Source organism: Phoenix dactylifera, chromosome 12 (assembly GCF_009389715.1).
Source record: "Phoenix dactylifera cultivar Barhee BC4 chromosome 12, palm_55x_up_171113_PBpolish2nd_filt_p, whole genome shotgun sequence".
NCBI classification, from domain to species: domain Eukaryota; kingdom Viridiplantae; phylum Streptophyta; class Magnoliopsida; order Arecales; family Arecaceae; genus Phoenix; species Phoenix dactylifera.
Window position 1 is genome coordinate 4,579,361 of NC_052403.1, and position 19,217 is coordinate 4,598,577.

At 39.6% G+C, this 19,217-nt stretch overlaps 2 protein-coding genes across 2 annotated transcripts; one reads left to right on the top strand and one right to left on the bottom strand.

Annotated features, from left to right (window-relative positions):
* The first annotated feature begins 1,219 nt into the window (after nt 1-1,219).
* Nucleotides 1,220-2,736, top strand: LOC103706005 (pathogenesis-related genes transcriptional activator PTI6-like). Its single transcript, XM_008789933.4, has one exon. It carries the CDS (start codon nt 1,624-1,626, stop codon nt 2,422-2,424), a length of 801 nt encoding a protein of 266 aa, XP_008788155.2. The 5' UTR covers nt 1,220-1,623; the 3' UTR covers nt 2,425-2,736.
* Nucleotides 2,737-9,192: 6,456 nt separating this feature from the next.
* LOC103706006 (methylesterase 17) lies at nt 9,193-12,952 on the bottom strand. Its single transcript, XM_008789935.3, has 4 exons — nt 12,707-12,952; nt 11,731-11,871; nt 9,783-9,917; nt 9,193-9,587 (listed from the first exon to the last, which is right to left on the bottom strand). Exons 1-4 carry the CDS (start codon nt 12,950-12,952, stop codon nt 9,312-9,314), a joined length of 798 nt encoding a protein of 265 aa, XP_008788157.2. The 3' UTR covers nt 9,193-9,311.
* Nucleotides 12,953-19,217: the final 6,265 nt, after the last annotated feature.

The window sequence follows — 19,217 nt, forward strand, 5'->3', positions numbered from 1 at the left end:
TTTTCCCCCAAACCATGGACGTTGGTGCTTGAGGAGTCTCGATATAAGAAATTGTTGTTAGAATTTTTTTACATAAATATCCTCCAATAGATCAAATTTCACATAAATATCCTTTCAAATTTAATATTTATATATATATATTCTGGTAAAACACTTATTTTACTATTTTATTATTTTTTATTTTTATTTTTGTAGATATATCCATACTATCTAACGTCGTTAAAAAATAAATAATTTCAAATTAAAATGACTAAAATATCTCTAATGAATAGATGTGCAAAAAAAAAAAAAAATATTTATAAGACGATCACGATGAAGGATAAAAAATAATTTAAAAATTTTATTTTATAGTTTTTATTAATAGTATTAGAAGAACCGTTGTATTAGGACATTTGTATAAAAATAGTATTTTATAAAAATATAAAAATAAATATAAATTTTTAAAATATATTTATATAAATTTAAATTTTTAGAAAGATATTTAGGTGAAAAACTCTTGCTGTTAAACCCACCGACCCCTCAGTTTTTTCTGAGAAGGATTTCCGCGCATGCGGCGGGGTCGCCTCCACATGACTCCATCGCCCGAACACTTGCCCCCCTACGGGCCAACGCACGTGCGCCCAGATCTTGAGGCCCACGTGACCATCTCCAAAAAAATCCCCCCGACCATCCGTTTTTCCCCACCCACGTGTTGTTTTCCCATATTCCACCCGGGGCTCTACACGTACTCTCCACGTGGCACACGTCGAAGCAAGTATATTCTCAATTGACCAAATTACCCTCGTTTGTTACAAAATATCCATATTACAACCTCGCCATAGGAAACCGCATATAATATATCAGACGGTGGAGAATAAAAGTTAAGTAATAAGTGAGAACAAACTAATAGGTGAAGAGGCCACCGATCGGTGGACCCGGGCAAAGGCTGCTACGCCAGCTCCGCACCTTAAGGCGCGGAAAAAGCCCCATGTATGCGACTTAGAATTACAAAAATATCCTTTGTTTGATGGTCAATCATCCGATACTACATTAACTGTCATCACAGAAAAATAACTCACGCTATTTGTACTGCGACAAACATGCTGCTGCCGTTCGACTCGACCGTTATCAAAATCTATTCATCTCAACTACTATACTTAATCTCCACCGTCCATTTCATGACTTCAGTCTATTTAATCGAGTTACTTATGCGGCACCTGATGGGATCTAGAAAGTGTTGAGAAATTTTCAGCGGAGACAGCTGGGGGCAGGATCATATTCCTTAAATACCCCTTACTCCCCTTGCTCGTTTTACTTACGGGTTCGTTTACCCTTCTTACTCTCTGTCTCTCCTTGTCCCTTCTCTCTCACTCTCTCTCCTCTGTTCGCCACTTCCCGCCTAGATCCAGGAAAAACCCTTGCTAGAACCCTAAACATGCATTGACTTTTCCTTTGTATCGAAGGGCTTTTGGATTTTCCCTCAAGAAAAAGGTGGAATCGAGCCAAGAATTTGTTGAATATCTGATTAGTTTGAAAAATTTCGGAACTTTGGGGAGCCCCTGGAATCGCTTCTGATCGCTTCTTCCCTCTTTTTTCTTCGAATCATTCGTGACTAGTGGAGCTTCGGATTTGGGGTTGCTCGCGATGAATCCGTCGGATGTCGCCAGGCGGCGACCCCAGGTGGCCGGCGCGAAGTTCTCCGAGCACGTGGTGGCCACGAGGAAGACGATCCCGGCGGCGAAGGCCAACGGGAGGTCGAGAAGGCGGAGGGTGGTGAGGGTTTGGTTCACGGATGCGGATGCTACCGATTCGTCGTCGAGTGATGAAGAGATCGGCGGCCGGGTCGCGCGGAGAAGAGTAAAGAGGCACGTGCACGAGGTCGGGATCGAGGTCGACGCCGCCTCGTCGGCCCGGCGGAGGGCGGTGGCGGTGGCGAAGCGGGTGGAGCAGGCACCGGAGCGACCGGAGGGTGGGAGGAGGTTCCGCGGCGTGCGGCGGCGGCCGTGGGGCCGCTGGGCGGCGGAGATCCGTGACCCGACGCAGCGAAAGCGGGTGTGGCTCGGAACCTTCGACACCGCGGAGGAGGCCGCTACCGTCTACGACAGCGCCGCGGTCCGGCTCAAGGGGGCCAAGGCGGTGACCAACTTCCCTACAAAGAAGGCATCGCCACCCCCCGCTGTGGCGGCGGAGGCGGTGGCCGTCGACGGGGACGCGAGCAAGAGCAGCGGGAGCGGCGGCGGTTCCCCCGACGACTCTCACCCCTCGCCGACGTCGGTGCTCCGATACGGCGGAGACGAGGCGCTGTTCGACTGCATCGACGACGGCGGTGTGGACGCCTTCGGCTTCCGTTTCGAGCCGTCGTTATGTCTAACGGACTTCTACTGGCCGCGGCCGCAATTTTGGGAGGTGGACTTCGGCGAGTTGGACGCCGACGATTTCTCGTAGAGAGAGGTCGCTAATTTTTGCCTGAAATGACGATTTTACCCTTTCCTGGTTCGGCGAGTTTTGCTAGTAAAAGCGAGTGGCGGGATTTTTATAGTTTGTTATTTTTATTATTATTATTTATCATAAAGAAGTCTCGTTAATTTAGTGCAAGGATTTTTGGGTGTTAAAGAGTGAAGTGAGAGTGGGAAAGGAGTGGCTTTCCGTGAGCCTCACGCTTCCACGTGGAAAATACTGGGAGGAGGCTATGTAAGACAAGTACATTGTCTTTGATTATAATAAATACTTTTTTGGAGTCAAGAGGCAAAAAAAGAAGAAGAAGGAAAGCGTTGAAATTGTTGATAAGCTCGTTTTGGGGCCGGAATTCTAAAGCGCTGCTTTTTGGAGGGTTAGTTCATACGTGGCAAGAGGTTTGTCGTGGAAGGGTTTGAGCTGTCTTTCGCGTAAAAAAATGGTTATCTATTTTCGCAACACTTGGATCATATCTCGTATGTTTTGATTAGATTCTACGTTATCTCTTTTCGTAACGGTTGGATCATATCTCTAATGGATTCTAAAGCATTTCGAACTCTTTTTTTCGTCCGTTGGTATAGATCTCGTAGCTGCTATCGCACGATCCAAACGTGCAAATTGCTAAAAGATTCGATATAGCCCCTAATCTAAGCGGTCCGGCACCAAACAAAAATCCTGTGGGCCCCATTCCGCACCGGTAAATCGGCTTCTTATGCCGCAGTACTCGGCCTCTCGCATTCCACGTGCAAAATATTTTTACCGGCACGATGACCGGAAATCACAGTCTTCCATCGGCTGCATTTCGATACACTGAGTGCCCGTTCTATTTTTTTAATTAATTATTTTTCAAACAATATTTAAAAAGAAAAATAATTTATTTATATTATTTTTTATGTATTCTAAAATGCCTCCAGAATTTGTTATCCTGTTCTTTTAGGTTACTATTTCTTCAGATAAAATACTAAAATCTATTCATATTTCCTTTACATATATAAAAATAATAAAAATACTTATATATTATTATATATAATATATATTATATTATATTATATTATATATAGAGTAAGTTTATTTGGAAGTAGTTGGACTCTGAAATGGAAATAGAAATGAGTGACTCCCATTCTAACAATTTGGTTAGGAAGAGTTTATTCCTATTCTGGTTTCGGAGAAGAATGGAAACATCTGAATCTTTATAACCTAATGTCAACTTTTTTCTAGTATTCAAATCCTATTCTAATTTTGATTCCGATTTCAATTTCGGTCGCGAACTAAATACACCCATAATGTATATAATATTTTATTATATATAATATTAGAATATATTGCACAATATAATAATAATAATATAATATAAGAATTAGGGGTATTTTAGAAATAAAATAAAAAGATTGTTTTACTTGCTAATGAAAAATTGGCTTATCCACTTTTTATCGGGTAGGTAAGACTTTTTCCTCATTTCATAAGTAAATACTACCAATGAAAAAATAATTTATACACCTCAAGAAGCATGTGAATATGAGTAAGTTGGTCAATGAAAAAATTGACCAACTTTTACATGATAATTACCCACCAAAGAGTGGTTCTAAATATTAATAAATAACAAAAATGGTTCTTGATCCAGCAGCAACCATCAAACCAACCATACACGATATCAGGCCACAGGGCGTACCATAATTGCACCCCGTAGCATTATTCAATGAAGCCGGCATCAACATGGTTTGAAGTCTACAAACCTATCCCATTCAATGAAACGAGAGTCAAAAATAATTTCTCCAATGACTCTAACAAGCTTGTCGCTGATCACCCCATCTGAGAGGTAATAGAGTACAAGTCAGAGGCATTAACCTGGGCCAACCACACCGGCGGAGTCATTAGATGACGAGCCAGACAATGGAATCATCGCAATCAATGAGATCTAAGCTTGTCGCCGATCACCCCATCTGAGAGTTAAAGAAGCAATGTCGATTGAGATGAGAGCCAATGAGTTCTGACATTGAGATGGCCCTTGTCCGAGGGCCGAAGGCAGCAGGCATGCTTAATTCATTGGAACAGCACCAGGCAAGTCATGTGGATGGGGTCCAAGGCACAGTTCTTGCCTGCTCCAAGCAGGAAATTTTTTTTTTTTTAAGAGGGAAAAAAATAAAGTTTATAACAACTATTTTGGAAGAATTTGCAAGAAAGAAAAATATAATCTGGGCCATTTGGTCCATAAATCACTAATGCTAGTAGGCTATTCTCTCAGATTTAGCTGCATTTTAATTGTTGTCCATAAACTACGGACAAATAGGCACATAATTAGTAGATGAGAGATTGTTTAAGTTCCTCTTCCACACAACACACATTTATCACTAATCTGTTATCCTTTCTTAGCAAGAATCTCTACTGTATGCAGTTAATTTTTGAGCGTAAGCCATATAAAAATTCTTACTTTTTTTGATAAAACTGTTAAAAAGGACAGTTAAGGCCACCATTATTAAAAAATTTGTAGAAGAAGTTCATTATAAAACAACCTCTTTGTGAGATTTTTCATAGAGGGATATCGCCAATTCGAGACGGTCTGATATGAGAGAGAGCTTCTTTGAGGATATATATAGCTGATCTATTTGTTGTCCTTTTACTTTAACATTCCAAGAGAGTGTTCCATGACCACTTCGAGCCAACCGTGCAGTCCTGTCTTACTGCACTGGGCTGAGGAATTGATCATAGTCTATTGCTCAAAGGAAAAATGTCCGCTGGTAGCTCCACCAGCAACCGGCCAGACTTGGGAAGTGGAGAGGAATTTGGAAAACTTGTCCTAAGTGCACAAACTTCATTCTCGTTCCTGCGGTTACAATTAAGGTTTCCACACAGAAAGACCTGCTCTGAATACTTTAACAAGTTTTTGCTCGTAGTTAAGTTCGCACCATAGAAGTACTTCTGACATTCTCTCGTGCTGCTACTTTTCCAGGGAAGGCGAGTACGACGCTGAATCAGCTCAGCCTGATAGGGGTCTGAACAATGGGTTCTAAACTAGCGAGTGGAAGCCTATGGATCTAGTTCTAGAAAAAAACACTTGAGAACTTATGATGTTCTGGAATTGCCAATATGGAAGATGGATGCTTTGAATGTGGGGAGTAGGTCCAGCACTCAGCTGTGTTGATTGATCTCAATTCCCAACAAGTAACTTGCTGTACCAGCAGCACATGACTTGCCTGCTTAATTCACTGCCTCCACAAATCCACAGTGGATATCCAATTATTGCCTCTTGTCTCGGATAATGAGATGACCAAGTGAATGCCCCTTCACACTGTAAAGTGGCAAGTCCCCCTTTCTGGATTTATTTTTATTTTTTTTTCATTAGCTCTCCCCGTTTGGAATGGCAGTTCACAAAAAAATGCAACTCAAATGCAGCCAAAGAACATGCAATTCAGATAGGTGGAAGCCAGAAAGGACTGGTAATTCAAATTACAATACATTATGGTGAGAGGAAGGACTGAAAAAACAAACGAAATGCAATTCTAAGAAGAATTGTCATGACAAGAAGAAATAAAGGTGGGATCATCACAGAGAATCAAACATAGTTGAAGGCCTGGAGAAGAGAATTCAAACGAGTAGGGTAACATCAGGATTCGGGTGTTGAACGTTGTCCAAAGTTGAAATGAGAATAGTGGCTGGGACCATGCAGAGTAAAAGATGGTCAGAAGCCGTTTAACTGTTGTGGTAAACAAGTGACTATTCAGGAGGGCTGTGAGTAAATTCTGAAGGCTTCTGTAAGGAGTTTTGCAGGGCAGCCACTAATGCAAATTAACCGGCCATATTGTTAAAGAAAGTTGGAACACATTAAGGATGAGATTGATCAATGCAACTCTTCCTAAATGGAGCTCATGATGTTGTCGTTTTTACCCTGTAAGTGTCAAGAAGACAAAAACGAAAAAAAAAAAAAAAAATCAGTGATTGGGCTTTGTATGCCGTTAGACTAATCATAATATATATGCACAGGCATCAGCATAATAAACTTAAAAGATATTAAGGCCAAACACCCAATCTTCTAACTACTAAAAGTATACACTGGGATGAGCATCCAGGTCCAAACTACATCCACAACTTTCTCTACCAACCCAAGTCCGAATCCGATAAGGCCACAAAAAGTTGGCAAGTTCACCCGCATGATTAACCCTAACTTAATACCAATCCATGTTTAATCATATGCCCAGAGCTTTTTGGCTCTAGGGGAGAACTTTATTGGATATGTTTGATGAAATAGATCAAAAATTGTAATGGAGCAATATGTTTCACAGGCAAGTTCCTCTCCAGTATCATGTACAAAAGACAAACACAGAATAAGTTAGCATGCACCCCACCATTACATGTTCCTTGTGGTATTTGGTGTGATCCACTTCATGCACGCATATATGGATATATACCAGTGTAGAAAGCCTTTTCCCGCAGATGAAGCACATAAATCTTGTGGCATTTGGCGGTGATCCACTTCATGCTCGCATATATTGGAATGGTAGGATCTTGTGGCATTTGGTGGCGATCCACTTCATGCTCGCATGTATGGGAATGGTAGGTTATTCTCGCAGATTGAGGACATGGAGATCTGCTATATATCTACTCCATGTACAATACCTAACACAACTAATTTAATTTCCATAGGCTCCACCAGGGATGTGATGGCATGCACTACACTCCACCATAAAATCAGATCAATGAAAGGTCAAAATTAAGTTTCCCTTCAACATCAAACATGTACTCGTTGTCTAAAAACATGACAATGCTCAAGCCTGCCAATACAGTAGGTTGATGGCCGGACAATCGCATGATCAATCACTGGTTAGGTCACACATGATGATTAATGTTAGTTGTGTATGAAATGTACCCCGCTTGAAGAACCAAACATCAAGAAGTGTGGTTCTACCTAGATGGCCCACCTAGAAGTAAAACAGGTACTGATTTATTTGCAAAAGATGCTCACAATCCATGCAGAAAAATAAAGAAAGAGGAGCGGAAATGTTCCTTGAAAGAGGTAGAACGGGCCGAGAGCAAGAACTAGCAAAAGGATTCTTAGCTAAAGCATAATCTAACATAGAAGGTATGGGAGGAGAGGTGTGTGGGATCACGTTAGTTCCCTCGCAGCTTGCGTTGTATCTAAGCCTTTGAGTTTTATCATCACAATTCACACATGCAAGTGAAGAGAGGCTCCTCGCCAACAATACATGACCCTTATGTATTTGCTGCATGCAGGTTTGTGTTCACAAATTTATGCAGCTTGATGGTCTTAAATCATCCAAGAATGTATAACATTTATCAAAGTTTGGGTGGGAGCCACCATGCATGCGAACATATATAGTTGCAGTGCTTGGAGAGGTAGTTGAATGGCCTGAAGTGAAATCAAATAAAATGGGGTGCTGGACGCACTATTATGATGTCCACATGATAGAGAGGAGAAGTTATAGTGCATGCATGCGATCAGAAAAGATAATAGCATAAGATAAATTGCATACTGGCTATGAGAATCTATGCGGGTGTGTGTTTAGTTCTATATTGGTTATTCACTAGGTAGATCTTGAAATGGGTACTTACATAGGATCAAGAAATCTAAATAATACCTTCCGACTAATTATTTTGGGTGAGATCTTAGATTATTACAAATGGTATCAGAGCGGATTCAACATATAACCTATATGAACTAGGGGACACTGCAGCACGGATCTATTGGGATTGACCATGGGCCGATATGGTGCTTGTGATTAGTTGACTGGATTTGAATTCTTAGCCTTATGAGGACGTTATAGCATAAATGGGAGGAGTATGTGAGGATCCGTACAAACGTGACTGGATTGCCAGTGTATTTAGTCCCACATCAGACCCAAATCTTAGATACTTAATCATACAGGATCAAAAAACCCAAATAATACCTTTCGGCTAACTACTTTTGGGCTAGATCTTGGGTTGTTACACTGGCAATCCAGTGAGCTTGTTAGTGGTGTTGTTGGGAAGGTAATTTGTTGGTTGGAGAACATACAAGGCATGTCTTTAACATTCAAACATTTGCACTCACTACATCTCATAAAATACTAAGATACCATTTGGATGCAAAAGTGGTGGTGGGTGAGTTTTGAGAGTCATTTCGCACTTGGTAGGCTACCAAATAATTTACTTGCTCAAGCTGCAAAATCTATATTATATAAGCATACGTCTCCATGTAGGAGACTTAAGATAGCCCACATGCCACATCTAGTTTTTAAATTATTATAATTATGTAATAGTATTATTTTATTCAACTGAGATTTTAACGTAACTGCTTGTAACCACTCAATCAGACCATGTTAACGTTGAGGGCTGGTTAACATTAAGTGGGTATCTCCACTTCCTTGATGGAAGGAAAGTGGGTGAGATATTCAGGTGGATATGGGTCTTGGCCTGTCTATAAAATTGCCTGTGATTATCCATCAGGTCACATATTTATGCAAAATAGACTAGGCTGAAAACTCTATCCTTTACTCTCCATAAAGACAGTGAGGGTTGTGAGGTTTGCTGAGATTTTATCCAACTAATCTCTTGGTTCTCTAATCGGCTTAAACAACTATGGCTGGAGGTCAGTCCGTATTATATGTGATTATCTTTCTTCCGTATGTAGTGTTATTATTTCTCCCAAATTTCTTTCATATTATTGTTCCAACTTCAGACATGGATGGTAATGTTGCCACTACAGTCCCAGCAATTAAGAAGCCATAAATTAATTCTTTGCAATCAAGAAAAAAATAATAGACTCAAAAACATGCTTTCCGATAAAATGTACTATTTCGATTTCGCTCCTAATGGTTTATGCCTCTGTTTTCCAAACCATGGTACCAATTACATGCATTATTACTAGGAGCTAGTCTCGACAATTATTAATTATAATTAGAAGTTGAGGCTTTAAGTATTATTTCAGAAAGCTCGGCAGGCGCAGAGAAGAAAGGGCAATGATCGGTCTTCATATGCACCACCTCGCACGGTGGCCACCGCCGGATCATGGCATCTTGCTGCTCGGGCTTTACCATGTTATCATGTGCTGTCCTTATAAAGACTCTTCGCACCTTGTTCGCTTTCTCTTCTCCCCCTCTAAATGTTGCCCTTGCCACTGCAGATGGCCATGGGCGTAGTAGCATTGAAGCCAAAGTGGAGTCCTGAGCCAGTTGGAACTACAGTCAATGATCTATTAAGACTTCTTGGTCCTAAGAAATTATTGTTCATGAACACAATAGTTTAAATGAGTTATCCATATCAACTTTCTTTCAAATCAGTAAACAGGTCTGCAAGCCAAAAAACAAAAAAGTTTATGTTGTTTCATTATGCTGATTTATGTTAAGTTACCAAGGTACCTCTTCAGGGCTCAATTGATATAATATTGGGCGTTGAAATTCCTTGCGTAGAGCCATGCTGGTGGGGGAATGACCACGCCCTAAACCGAACGTTAGCTCATAAACGTCACCATATTTTGTTAAATCGGGGATTCCCTGTTGAAATAAACAAGGTAAAATATCAGTACAAATGATACCAAATACATAGGAAAAAGAGACAATCGAATGAAGAAATAATGATCGTATATTCAGCTCTGCGTTGTGAAATAAGCAAGATAAAACATCAGTGTAAATGATGCCGAATACATGGGAAATAGAGAAAACCGAGTGAGGAAATAATGATGATATATTCAGCTCTGCGCTGTACATGTACTTATGCAGGTATAAACCGTGGAAGTAGATTTCTACAGATCATGCAATTACGGATTCATGTGCAATCTGAATGATCATATATTCAGCTATGCGTTGTATGTGTACCAATACATGCATGTACAAATTGTGGAAGTAGATTTCTGGATTCATGTGCAATCTGGGCTTTTCTGAATTCCAGAACTTGAAATAATTTGTTGGAGTTCACATTATGTGACGCAAATAGAACCCTCAAGGCAAGGCTTGACACTGAGCCTGTTGGTCAAATAAATTCATCTAGTTAAACATCATTAAGCTCATACTTTTTGAGGAATATTGGAAACCACTTGTGGCCGTGCACCATGCCAATCATCTTGTCTCATTCTTGTGGGTCTCATTCATCATGCGCTCATCTTAGTGATAGGCCCATAGAAACGAAATGAGGTAACTGGCGTGGTGCACAACTATATCAGTGCGCATGGTGTAGGATATAATTTTGTCTTGAGAGTCTTGGCACCCAAAACGGCCCGTTTTGTCTCTCGGATGGTTTTTTTTTTCTTATTTTTTTGACTTTATTATTTTATCCGGAACCGCTGCAGGCGATTGCAGGCCAGCAAAATCCATCTTCTTTCTTTGTCACGCTAACGAGCTCATCTATTACAAGAGGCGATAATTGACGCAAGAAAGTGTAGGCGTTGGGACTCTTCATAAAGGCCAATATGAGAAGGATAATTTTTTGGCCTAGCGTGCATGGCCGTTGTGGGCTAATAGAAGCCTTGTCCCATGCGTTTTTATAGGTCAGTTTTGTTGATAGGCTACACAAGAGCCAAATGGCTACTTAGTTTCTAAACCCATACCTATATTTTAATATTTCTTGACATACGTCGCAGGGAAAAACACAGGTTCTTAACTCAGAAAATAAGCAAGTGAAAGCATAAAAAAGAAAAAAAAAAGAAGTAAATATTCAAAAAAGTTAAAATAAATAAAAAAAGCTACTTCTCCTTAATAAATCTGTGGAGGCTCGCTCTTGTCCTCACATTTTCTCAAAAAAAAAGGGGTTATTGAACATGAGAAAACTGAAAGGTCAATGCCTGCAAGTTCTTAAAAATACCAAGCTTATACCCTAGAAGCAAACCTCATCTAGAGAAGCATTGGTGATTTTTTTTTTTTTTTGAGAAAAAAGAACACCAATGATATTGATCGTTGGAATGTTCCAACTCTCTCCCATAATTCATCAAATCTTGTTGTTGAGTATATTTAACGGCGTTCTGTAACTTGCTAAACTCAAGAAATCTAGAAGTACTGTATGGTGCAGGCACTGAATTTCTTTACATGCAGGGGAGATTAATGAGAAAAGACCGAAACAGTGAATAGAACAAAATGCAGAATAATTGTGAATGCTAAATATAACTGGTCTTATTTAGATTTTTATATGAGTAAAAAAACTTTTCTGTCAATTTTGAGGTTTTGTATGCCGGATTAATTTGTCAAGAGATGGTATCATGGCTGAATTGCCATTTGGTGATCATTGTAATATGATTCATGCCATGTTGATAATTAAAAAGGTAAATAGTTTAAAAGAAAATAAAAGCTCAAAAGAATTTTAGTGTGAGATCTTTACATCTATGGCATCTTCTTCGGAGCAAAACCCTGATGGAAGCATTGTGGCAGCAATGAAGATAGATAGCTTGATTTTATCACTGAATTCATGCATAGCATGAGTCACGCATAACCCTCCAGCACTATGTCCTACTAAAATTACCTGTACAAAAATTGAAAAGATTGCTAATAAAATTTTTATATTTAAAAAAAATATAATTTGTAATACAACCAAGAATAAAAATTCTGCTACAAACTCTGTCATATCCAACATTTTTTATGAGGTGTTCGAAAACAATATCTCTACCATATGGAACTCTTTCCAAGTTTTTTTTTTCAGAAAGTGATCCATCCTTTTTTTCGTTCTTATCTTATCCTTTTTTTTCAAGCAAAACACAGAGAAACTCACCACCGCTCCTTTAAGAAAATAAAACAACTCATATTTTAATGCAGTTATAATGATAATCAAGATCTATGCATGAAAAATAAAAAAAAATAAACAAAATAAAACACTAAATATGTCTCTTATCTTCTTCTTCTGCACCAAAATAGAAAGAAAAAAAGTTAGAAGAATTCCAAATTCTTATGCCATCATCCAACAAAATCCCAAATTCCAAATTCAAAATACCTCTATTTAATTCATATTTTGTAAAATCTAAATTTCAAATGGCAAATTAGTCTACCACAGCCATCAAGAAGCATTCTGAAAATAGTAGTAATTAATAAAGAGCATAACCAGACCAAAGTAGCGACCTACCAACAATGATCATACGCACAGCAGAAGAGGTGGACATAGCTGGGGAAGGAGGAAGATTGGACAAGAAAGGGAAGAAGAAGAAGAGAAAGCCAGATGGGGGAAGTAACCTCCTTGCATTTAGGAAAAAAAAGGGGAGGAAACATAAAGAAAATCTCTCATTATAACTACTTGTATTATTATACGTACGTCGGATGATTGTTATACAAAATATATGCTCCGTCGCAGCAACGTCAGAAAATACCTTCTCGCCATCAGGCAGGGCCGACATGAAATCGAAGAGAGGTTTATCATACTCCTCGAAGGAGCGCACGGAGTCGGCGCCGGTGCGGTCGATGCCGGCGCTCGTGAGGTCGAGACACGAGACTCGGTGACCGGAGGCCTCAAGGAGGTGCCGGAGCTTGAACCAGCACCAGGCTCCGTGGCCCACGCCATGCACGAAGACAAAGTGCTGGGGTTGAAACGCTTCTGCGATCACCTCTTCTGCCATTCTGCTCCCTTTGTAGTTATATTTGTGGGTCTTCTCTTCTTCCCTGCCTCTCGTATATATAGGACTAATATAGCCAAAGCTCAGACGTCACAAAGGCGGTATGCTCGAAGCTTTGAATCTTGGTACGTGGTTTACGGGGTGTTCGTACTCCGAATGATCTGGCGTATGAGATACGAGCCAGGTCAGCATCAACTATTTCTAGACTGGCCGGCTGCGGTGTAAATGAGTAGAGTCGGAGCGCAAACGGGAGAAATATTTGACATGAAGGAATTGTTGGCTGAAATGTTGCCAATGGCATATGTTTACTAAAATGTAAGAAAATGATAATAGATTACTATTTTTAATTTAACTAAGTATCCTACGGACCGTATAGCCGTCGTCCATCTCAAAGTTCATCACCATGATGCACCATATAACTCTCTAATGATGCCTTGTTATATTTCAAAAATGAACAAGTGCTATCTCTTTTTGCGATGGATGACATGGTGGCTATCTATAATGGTACAGAATTTTGCGGTACAAAACTCGCACTACATAATTTAGAACATATGCATCAACCATCAGTGGTCTCACTGTGAAACAAAATTAAGTTTGCATCTGTAGGATGCGCCAAGCAGTTCCTCGTGCCTTTTTTATGCTAATTTGAAACCTCTGGTATCCCCTATTTTCTAAAGTCAAAACATCTCCATTGTGCCACAAAAGTGGAGCAACTTCTCATACGATTGAATGGAGATAAATGAGCATGGCACCTAAACTTTGAGTCAAGGGTCGACGAACTGAAACGGCTGCCTATTTTACTGGAATAGTCATCTTCCTTGCAAGCAAGCCGCGGTTAATTAGAAAAATCGAAAAGGATGCTGCTCAACACCCTTTGACACTCAAAAAAAAAAAGGAAGAAGAAATCTTTGGCATTAGTCTTCCAAAAGAACCAAAAGAAGAGCAAATGAGGTGGCAGCATAACAGCGCTGCATGCCTACCGTAGTTTGTATTTGGATCTCATTCTTTACTATGGTAATAATCCCTCCATAGCCAGAGGCTCCACATGCTCGAAGAGGAGCTGAGTCGGTGAATAGGATGGGGCGATAGAGGGGCTGTAACAACTCAAGACCTCACCCAAAATGACTAGCTGGTAGGTATTATTTGGATTCCTTGATTTTATATAAGTACTGAAGATCTATCCGACGAATAACTGATGTGGGACTAAACATACACCCACACAGGTTCTCACATACTCCCTCCGTTCAAGTCCTGATGTCCTCGTTAGGTTAAGGGTTCAAATCCATTCAAATCTAATCACAAACACTACGACCGGCCCGTGGTTAGTCCCAATGGATCTGTGCTGCAGTGTCTTCTAGCCTACATAGGTTATGAGCCGGATCCGCTCCGATACCATTTATAACAACCCAAGATCTCACCCAAAATGGCTAGCCGGAAGGTATTATTTGGGTTCCTTGATCCTATATAAGTACCCAAGTTCTATCCAGCAAATAACTGATGTGGAACTAAACACACACTCGCACGAATCCACACACGGGCACAGCACCGAGATCAAAAATGTTTGCTCGGGAGAGGAGCGCGTTCAGGATTCCATTCGCTCAGGACAAAAGGTGGAGCGCTGGCTGCCTCCCTTCTCTTTTTTATATTTAGGTGGTTAGAATGGTACATATGACAGAATTTAATTGGTCTGGTGCACCACTAAGCTAGTACACCAGGCGTAACGTATAATCTCTCCTTTCCGTCCCCTATCTATGATGCCAAATGGATGATTACATTGCAAATATTTAGCACTCATGTGATATTTCCCTATGATGATAAGCCAGCTTAGTTTAAGTCAACACCGCGCATCATGTCTTCTACTTATATCTCTTTTGTCAAAACACGTGAGGTGATCGTCTTTAACGCCAAATGGAAGCTTTCTGGACTCATAAACATTTATCTTTGTTATTTGGTAGTCGAGAGAGAGAGAGAGAGAGAGAGAGAGAGAGAGGGATCTACGGACCCATAAGATTGAAGGATCACTTGGAAAGGTAAGACTTGTCACAATGCACATAACACTCATATCTTGGCAATGTTAAAATGGACCGGTCCCATCTATAGTTTATCGTTTGTTTCCGAACGGAGTCCAATAGCTTGCACACGAGATGCCGGCCGACAAGTTCCCTAGCATTCTTCAAGCAACCAAAAATCTGTCACTCCAGAGTTCAAATTGTGGAACCTGTCGGTTGTGAATCAAAATTATATTAGTTTCCGCTTTGGATATCCTCAAAAGAGGCCCCAAAAGAAGAGCCGTACAGTGCAATTTAGCTGCCTCTTGCGGTGCTTCCGTGGGACTAGAAATGGATGAGACTCTGGATGCCATGCGTGTGCACCTAACTTGATACTAAAGTAAGGTAAGAAAAGTTAGGAACGGAGACACAGAGCTTTGCTTGCGAAACTGTGACACCCTGGTATTTAACACGACAATCTCTGATCAAAGCTGCAGGGGAATTCCTTCTTATGATCCTCCATCAAAATAAACCTTGATCTTAGACGACTTAAAAAATACCGACATGCCATTTGGGGAATACATCAATGCTTCATATGAGCTGTGTACCGCTCTGCTTTATGAATAGCATCAACCAGCTCATGCCGTATGGAATGGATCCTTCTTTTTTTTTTTTCTTGTTTTTTTAATATTCACACCACTTTTAGAGTCGTAGCATCTCGGGGCGAAATTTTTAGTTAGACTAAGTCCACCGTTGAATCGGTGGCCTAGTTTGATCATGAAGCAACATATATAAGCATGTGTGTGTCATGTTCTTTTCCTTCTTGTCAGTCATCATGCATGTTGCTTTGCATTTAAAGTCTACTAGCTAAGAGGTGGACCTGGTCCAACCAATTACTACTCCATATGAGGGGTTTCGTGTTATCACAGATTAGCACATGGCACGACTGAACATGGGTGGTTTCGACCGAGCCGGTCTACATGGCTACAGTTGGGGTCATATTGGTAGCAGGTTTGACATCATTTAGCGCTCATTATGGAACAAGCTGATGTAATATGGAATACTCCAGGCCCTTTTAGGGGCTTCACTAAATTCAGAGGGATAGGGAGAAAAAGAAGCCATAAAATTTTTTTTCTGCTTGGAAAGGCATAAACTAAGAATTTCCAAGATATCTGTCAAATATGGAAAAAAACAAGGAGCTTAAATAGAAAAAACTGCAAATTACACTAGAGGCAGCTTTAAATAGAATTCATGATGAGCGAGAAACCATAAAGCCGGTCGCAAATAATTAGAAGAAAATGATGGTTATGGTTAAAATTCATGCTTAAAGCTTTGGCTAGCGTGTCAAAAAACTGGCTAGAGACAAAAATAGGGTTTCTAGCTGCTCTATAGATCGAAAAGTTGTTTATTTGGAAGTTATTTTTCTACAATTTTATCTTAAACTATTTGGTTAGCTCCTCAAACACATGCACAATTCATTCTTAGAACAATGAATATTTGTTATCAATGCTGTTTTAATTCTTTTTATTGACATGATTGGTGATGTTATTAGAGTCTCTAAATTTATACGGAGGTTGAATGCCATTTTTGTGTGTGGGTAATAATTAGAGCTCTCTAGATGGAATTGTGTTATTAGGCCGGCCTCTATATAGTATGTTCCTGTCCACACTTGGGCCAACCCATTTGGGCCACTGTCAGCTTTGGCATTTTGTTCCCACCCTCTCCTTTCTGTCATTTTTCAGTTTAATCGAGCCGGAGTTTGATGCTAGTCCTTAACGATAGGTAGATCGCACCAGCCGGCCCAATATCTACATGGCCGGGGACTCGCGTCTCCATTTTTTGTGCGCGCGTCATAGGACCAGCTTCTGAGGCTTAAGTTGATGCTGGGCTTGGGCCGGCTTCAGGCCCATTTTCCCACCCTCTGATAAGAGAAGAGTGCTGTCTTTATAGAGACATAGGTCTTTTTCCAGTTTAAGATTTTATCAGTCAATGAAATATGTCATTCTATCAGAGAGAGAGAGAGAGAGAGAGAGAGAGATCTTCATGTGATGCGTGATCATGTCCGTGATGCAAACATGAGATGACAAGCATGATTGATCATGTACAGTGTACACATGCAATTTGTGGGTGACAGCAATGGCCAATTTATTTTTGGTATGTTAGCCATCCATAGTACAACAGGTAACATTATTATTCAATTCCCTTTCCCAATCTCCTAGAGTGTGGATTCTTTGGTGCCAGGGTCAAATTGCTATCTTTCTTATATGCAAGTGATCCAAATGCCATGGCCCATGCATGCATCAGTGCCTCTATGGATCCAGGCTAGCCAACGCAAGTGACCTCAAGGATGCAACGTGCACGTCTGCACGCACTGCATCAGCTTGCATGGCGTTGGTGATGCAGAATTTGACTCGTCTGTCTTTTGCACTGTAGTAAAATTTTCGAGTAAAATAATTATTTTAGTTGTTTTGGTAAATTTGATAAGTTAAATCATTCAAGCATAGATACATTTATGAAAATTAGAAAACAAAATATGTAATAATTGAATTATAATGTTTGATGAGGAATTCTATAGTTGGCCACATAAGCCACCATCCAATCAGTTGCTCAATTAGCTTTTCTGTCAATATATACAATCTCAAGAGAATAATGTAGATATCATCTATCAACAATTCCGTAAAAAAAGGATGAAGTCTAGTTTCAGCAAAAGATGGATCCAAAAGTCATTTGATTATTGTCAAAAAGTCTTCCTCTAAATAAATGTAGAAAGTTCTTAATATCTATAAAGCATAAGCCAATCTATCTCATGCCATACATAGTTCCATCATTGAAATCATAATATCAAAGATCTTGACATCACTCGTAAACAATAAAGCACCATTAGCATTTCTAACAATAAAATCTGCTCTACCATAACTATTATATTGTCATTAAAATTGCCCTTAAGAAAGAAGGAGGTCGGGGCTCTAAATTTTTTTGAATAACTTGAGAAAATGCAGAAACTTCATAATAAATTATTCTAGTTCAAAAATAAACTATCCTTTGTTCAAAAATTAAGATACAAGAAAATCAGGTTAGAAGATCGGATGAGAGCGGAGTAATGTACAATAAATTATCATTTTAACAATTCCATATAATATAAAGAAAAAGGTGGTATTTGTTAATTATGTGCTGTTAAAAATTAAAGAAAAATAATACCTCAAAAATAAAGAAATACCATTGATTTGATGGCCCCCGCAATCTTTTTCCCATTTGGACTTCGAGAGTTTCCGATGGACGTGAGATCACCGTCCGATCGGTGTGCTTCCTACGGACTCGCAGCCGGTGCCACGGATTTCTCGGAATCGTTGAGTTGACGTCACATCGCTCGTACCCATGTTGACGTCACCACGAAACACAGGAGTTGAAGACACGATCAGCGGCACGTGTGGAATTGACATCCAATTTCACACGCTTTCTGGGCGGCCGGCACCATTTCGGCCGTAACTGCGTCGTTGTGTGTGTATGGGTGTCATCCGGTCGGGTTCGGATCCGATGCGACCATCTAATTCCAAATTTTTAATATATTTATCACATTCGAATCCCAACTCAAGCTCTATATCTATATCTAATATCGGATAAAAAATATATCGAGTCAGATTATTTCATGCATCCAACGTACTATCTCAAAAACCATGACATATAAAAAAAAATGATATCACAAAATATTGGAAACATAGAGATACATCCAGTTATTATTTTTTGTTGATCCTACAACCAGGAGATAAAAGGAAAAAATTCTAATGCTGAGTCTATAATAGAGACATTTTTTTTTCTTACAATAGTATCTAGCCACCTCCACATGGGAAAAAACTATGGATCTTTATAAAAACTGTCTATGGATTTCAAAAGTGCTTAGTATAGCTTTCATACAAAAAAAAAAAACAATATATCTCAAATCCATAGCATAATAAACAGGCACATAAAGTTGTATTTATCACAAAACCAAAATTATACCCAAAAGATTTCATTGAAAGGACAAAGTTTTATGATTGCTCAAATTTATTGTGCATTACAATCAAAATGCCTTTTTTTTTATTTCCAACACCTATAAATAAAAATTTCATGAAGTGAGTTTACTTAATAAAAAAATATTATATTCTTTTATCACTTTTTTCAATAAAGTTATATAATGAAAACTGAATGGATATACAAAATTGGTAGCTGTTACAACTACAAGCCTATAAAATGGTGCATGAGTACGTGACTTTGGATTTCTTTTCAGGATTCAAACCCTACAT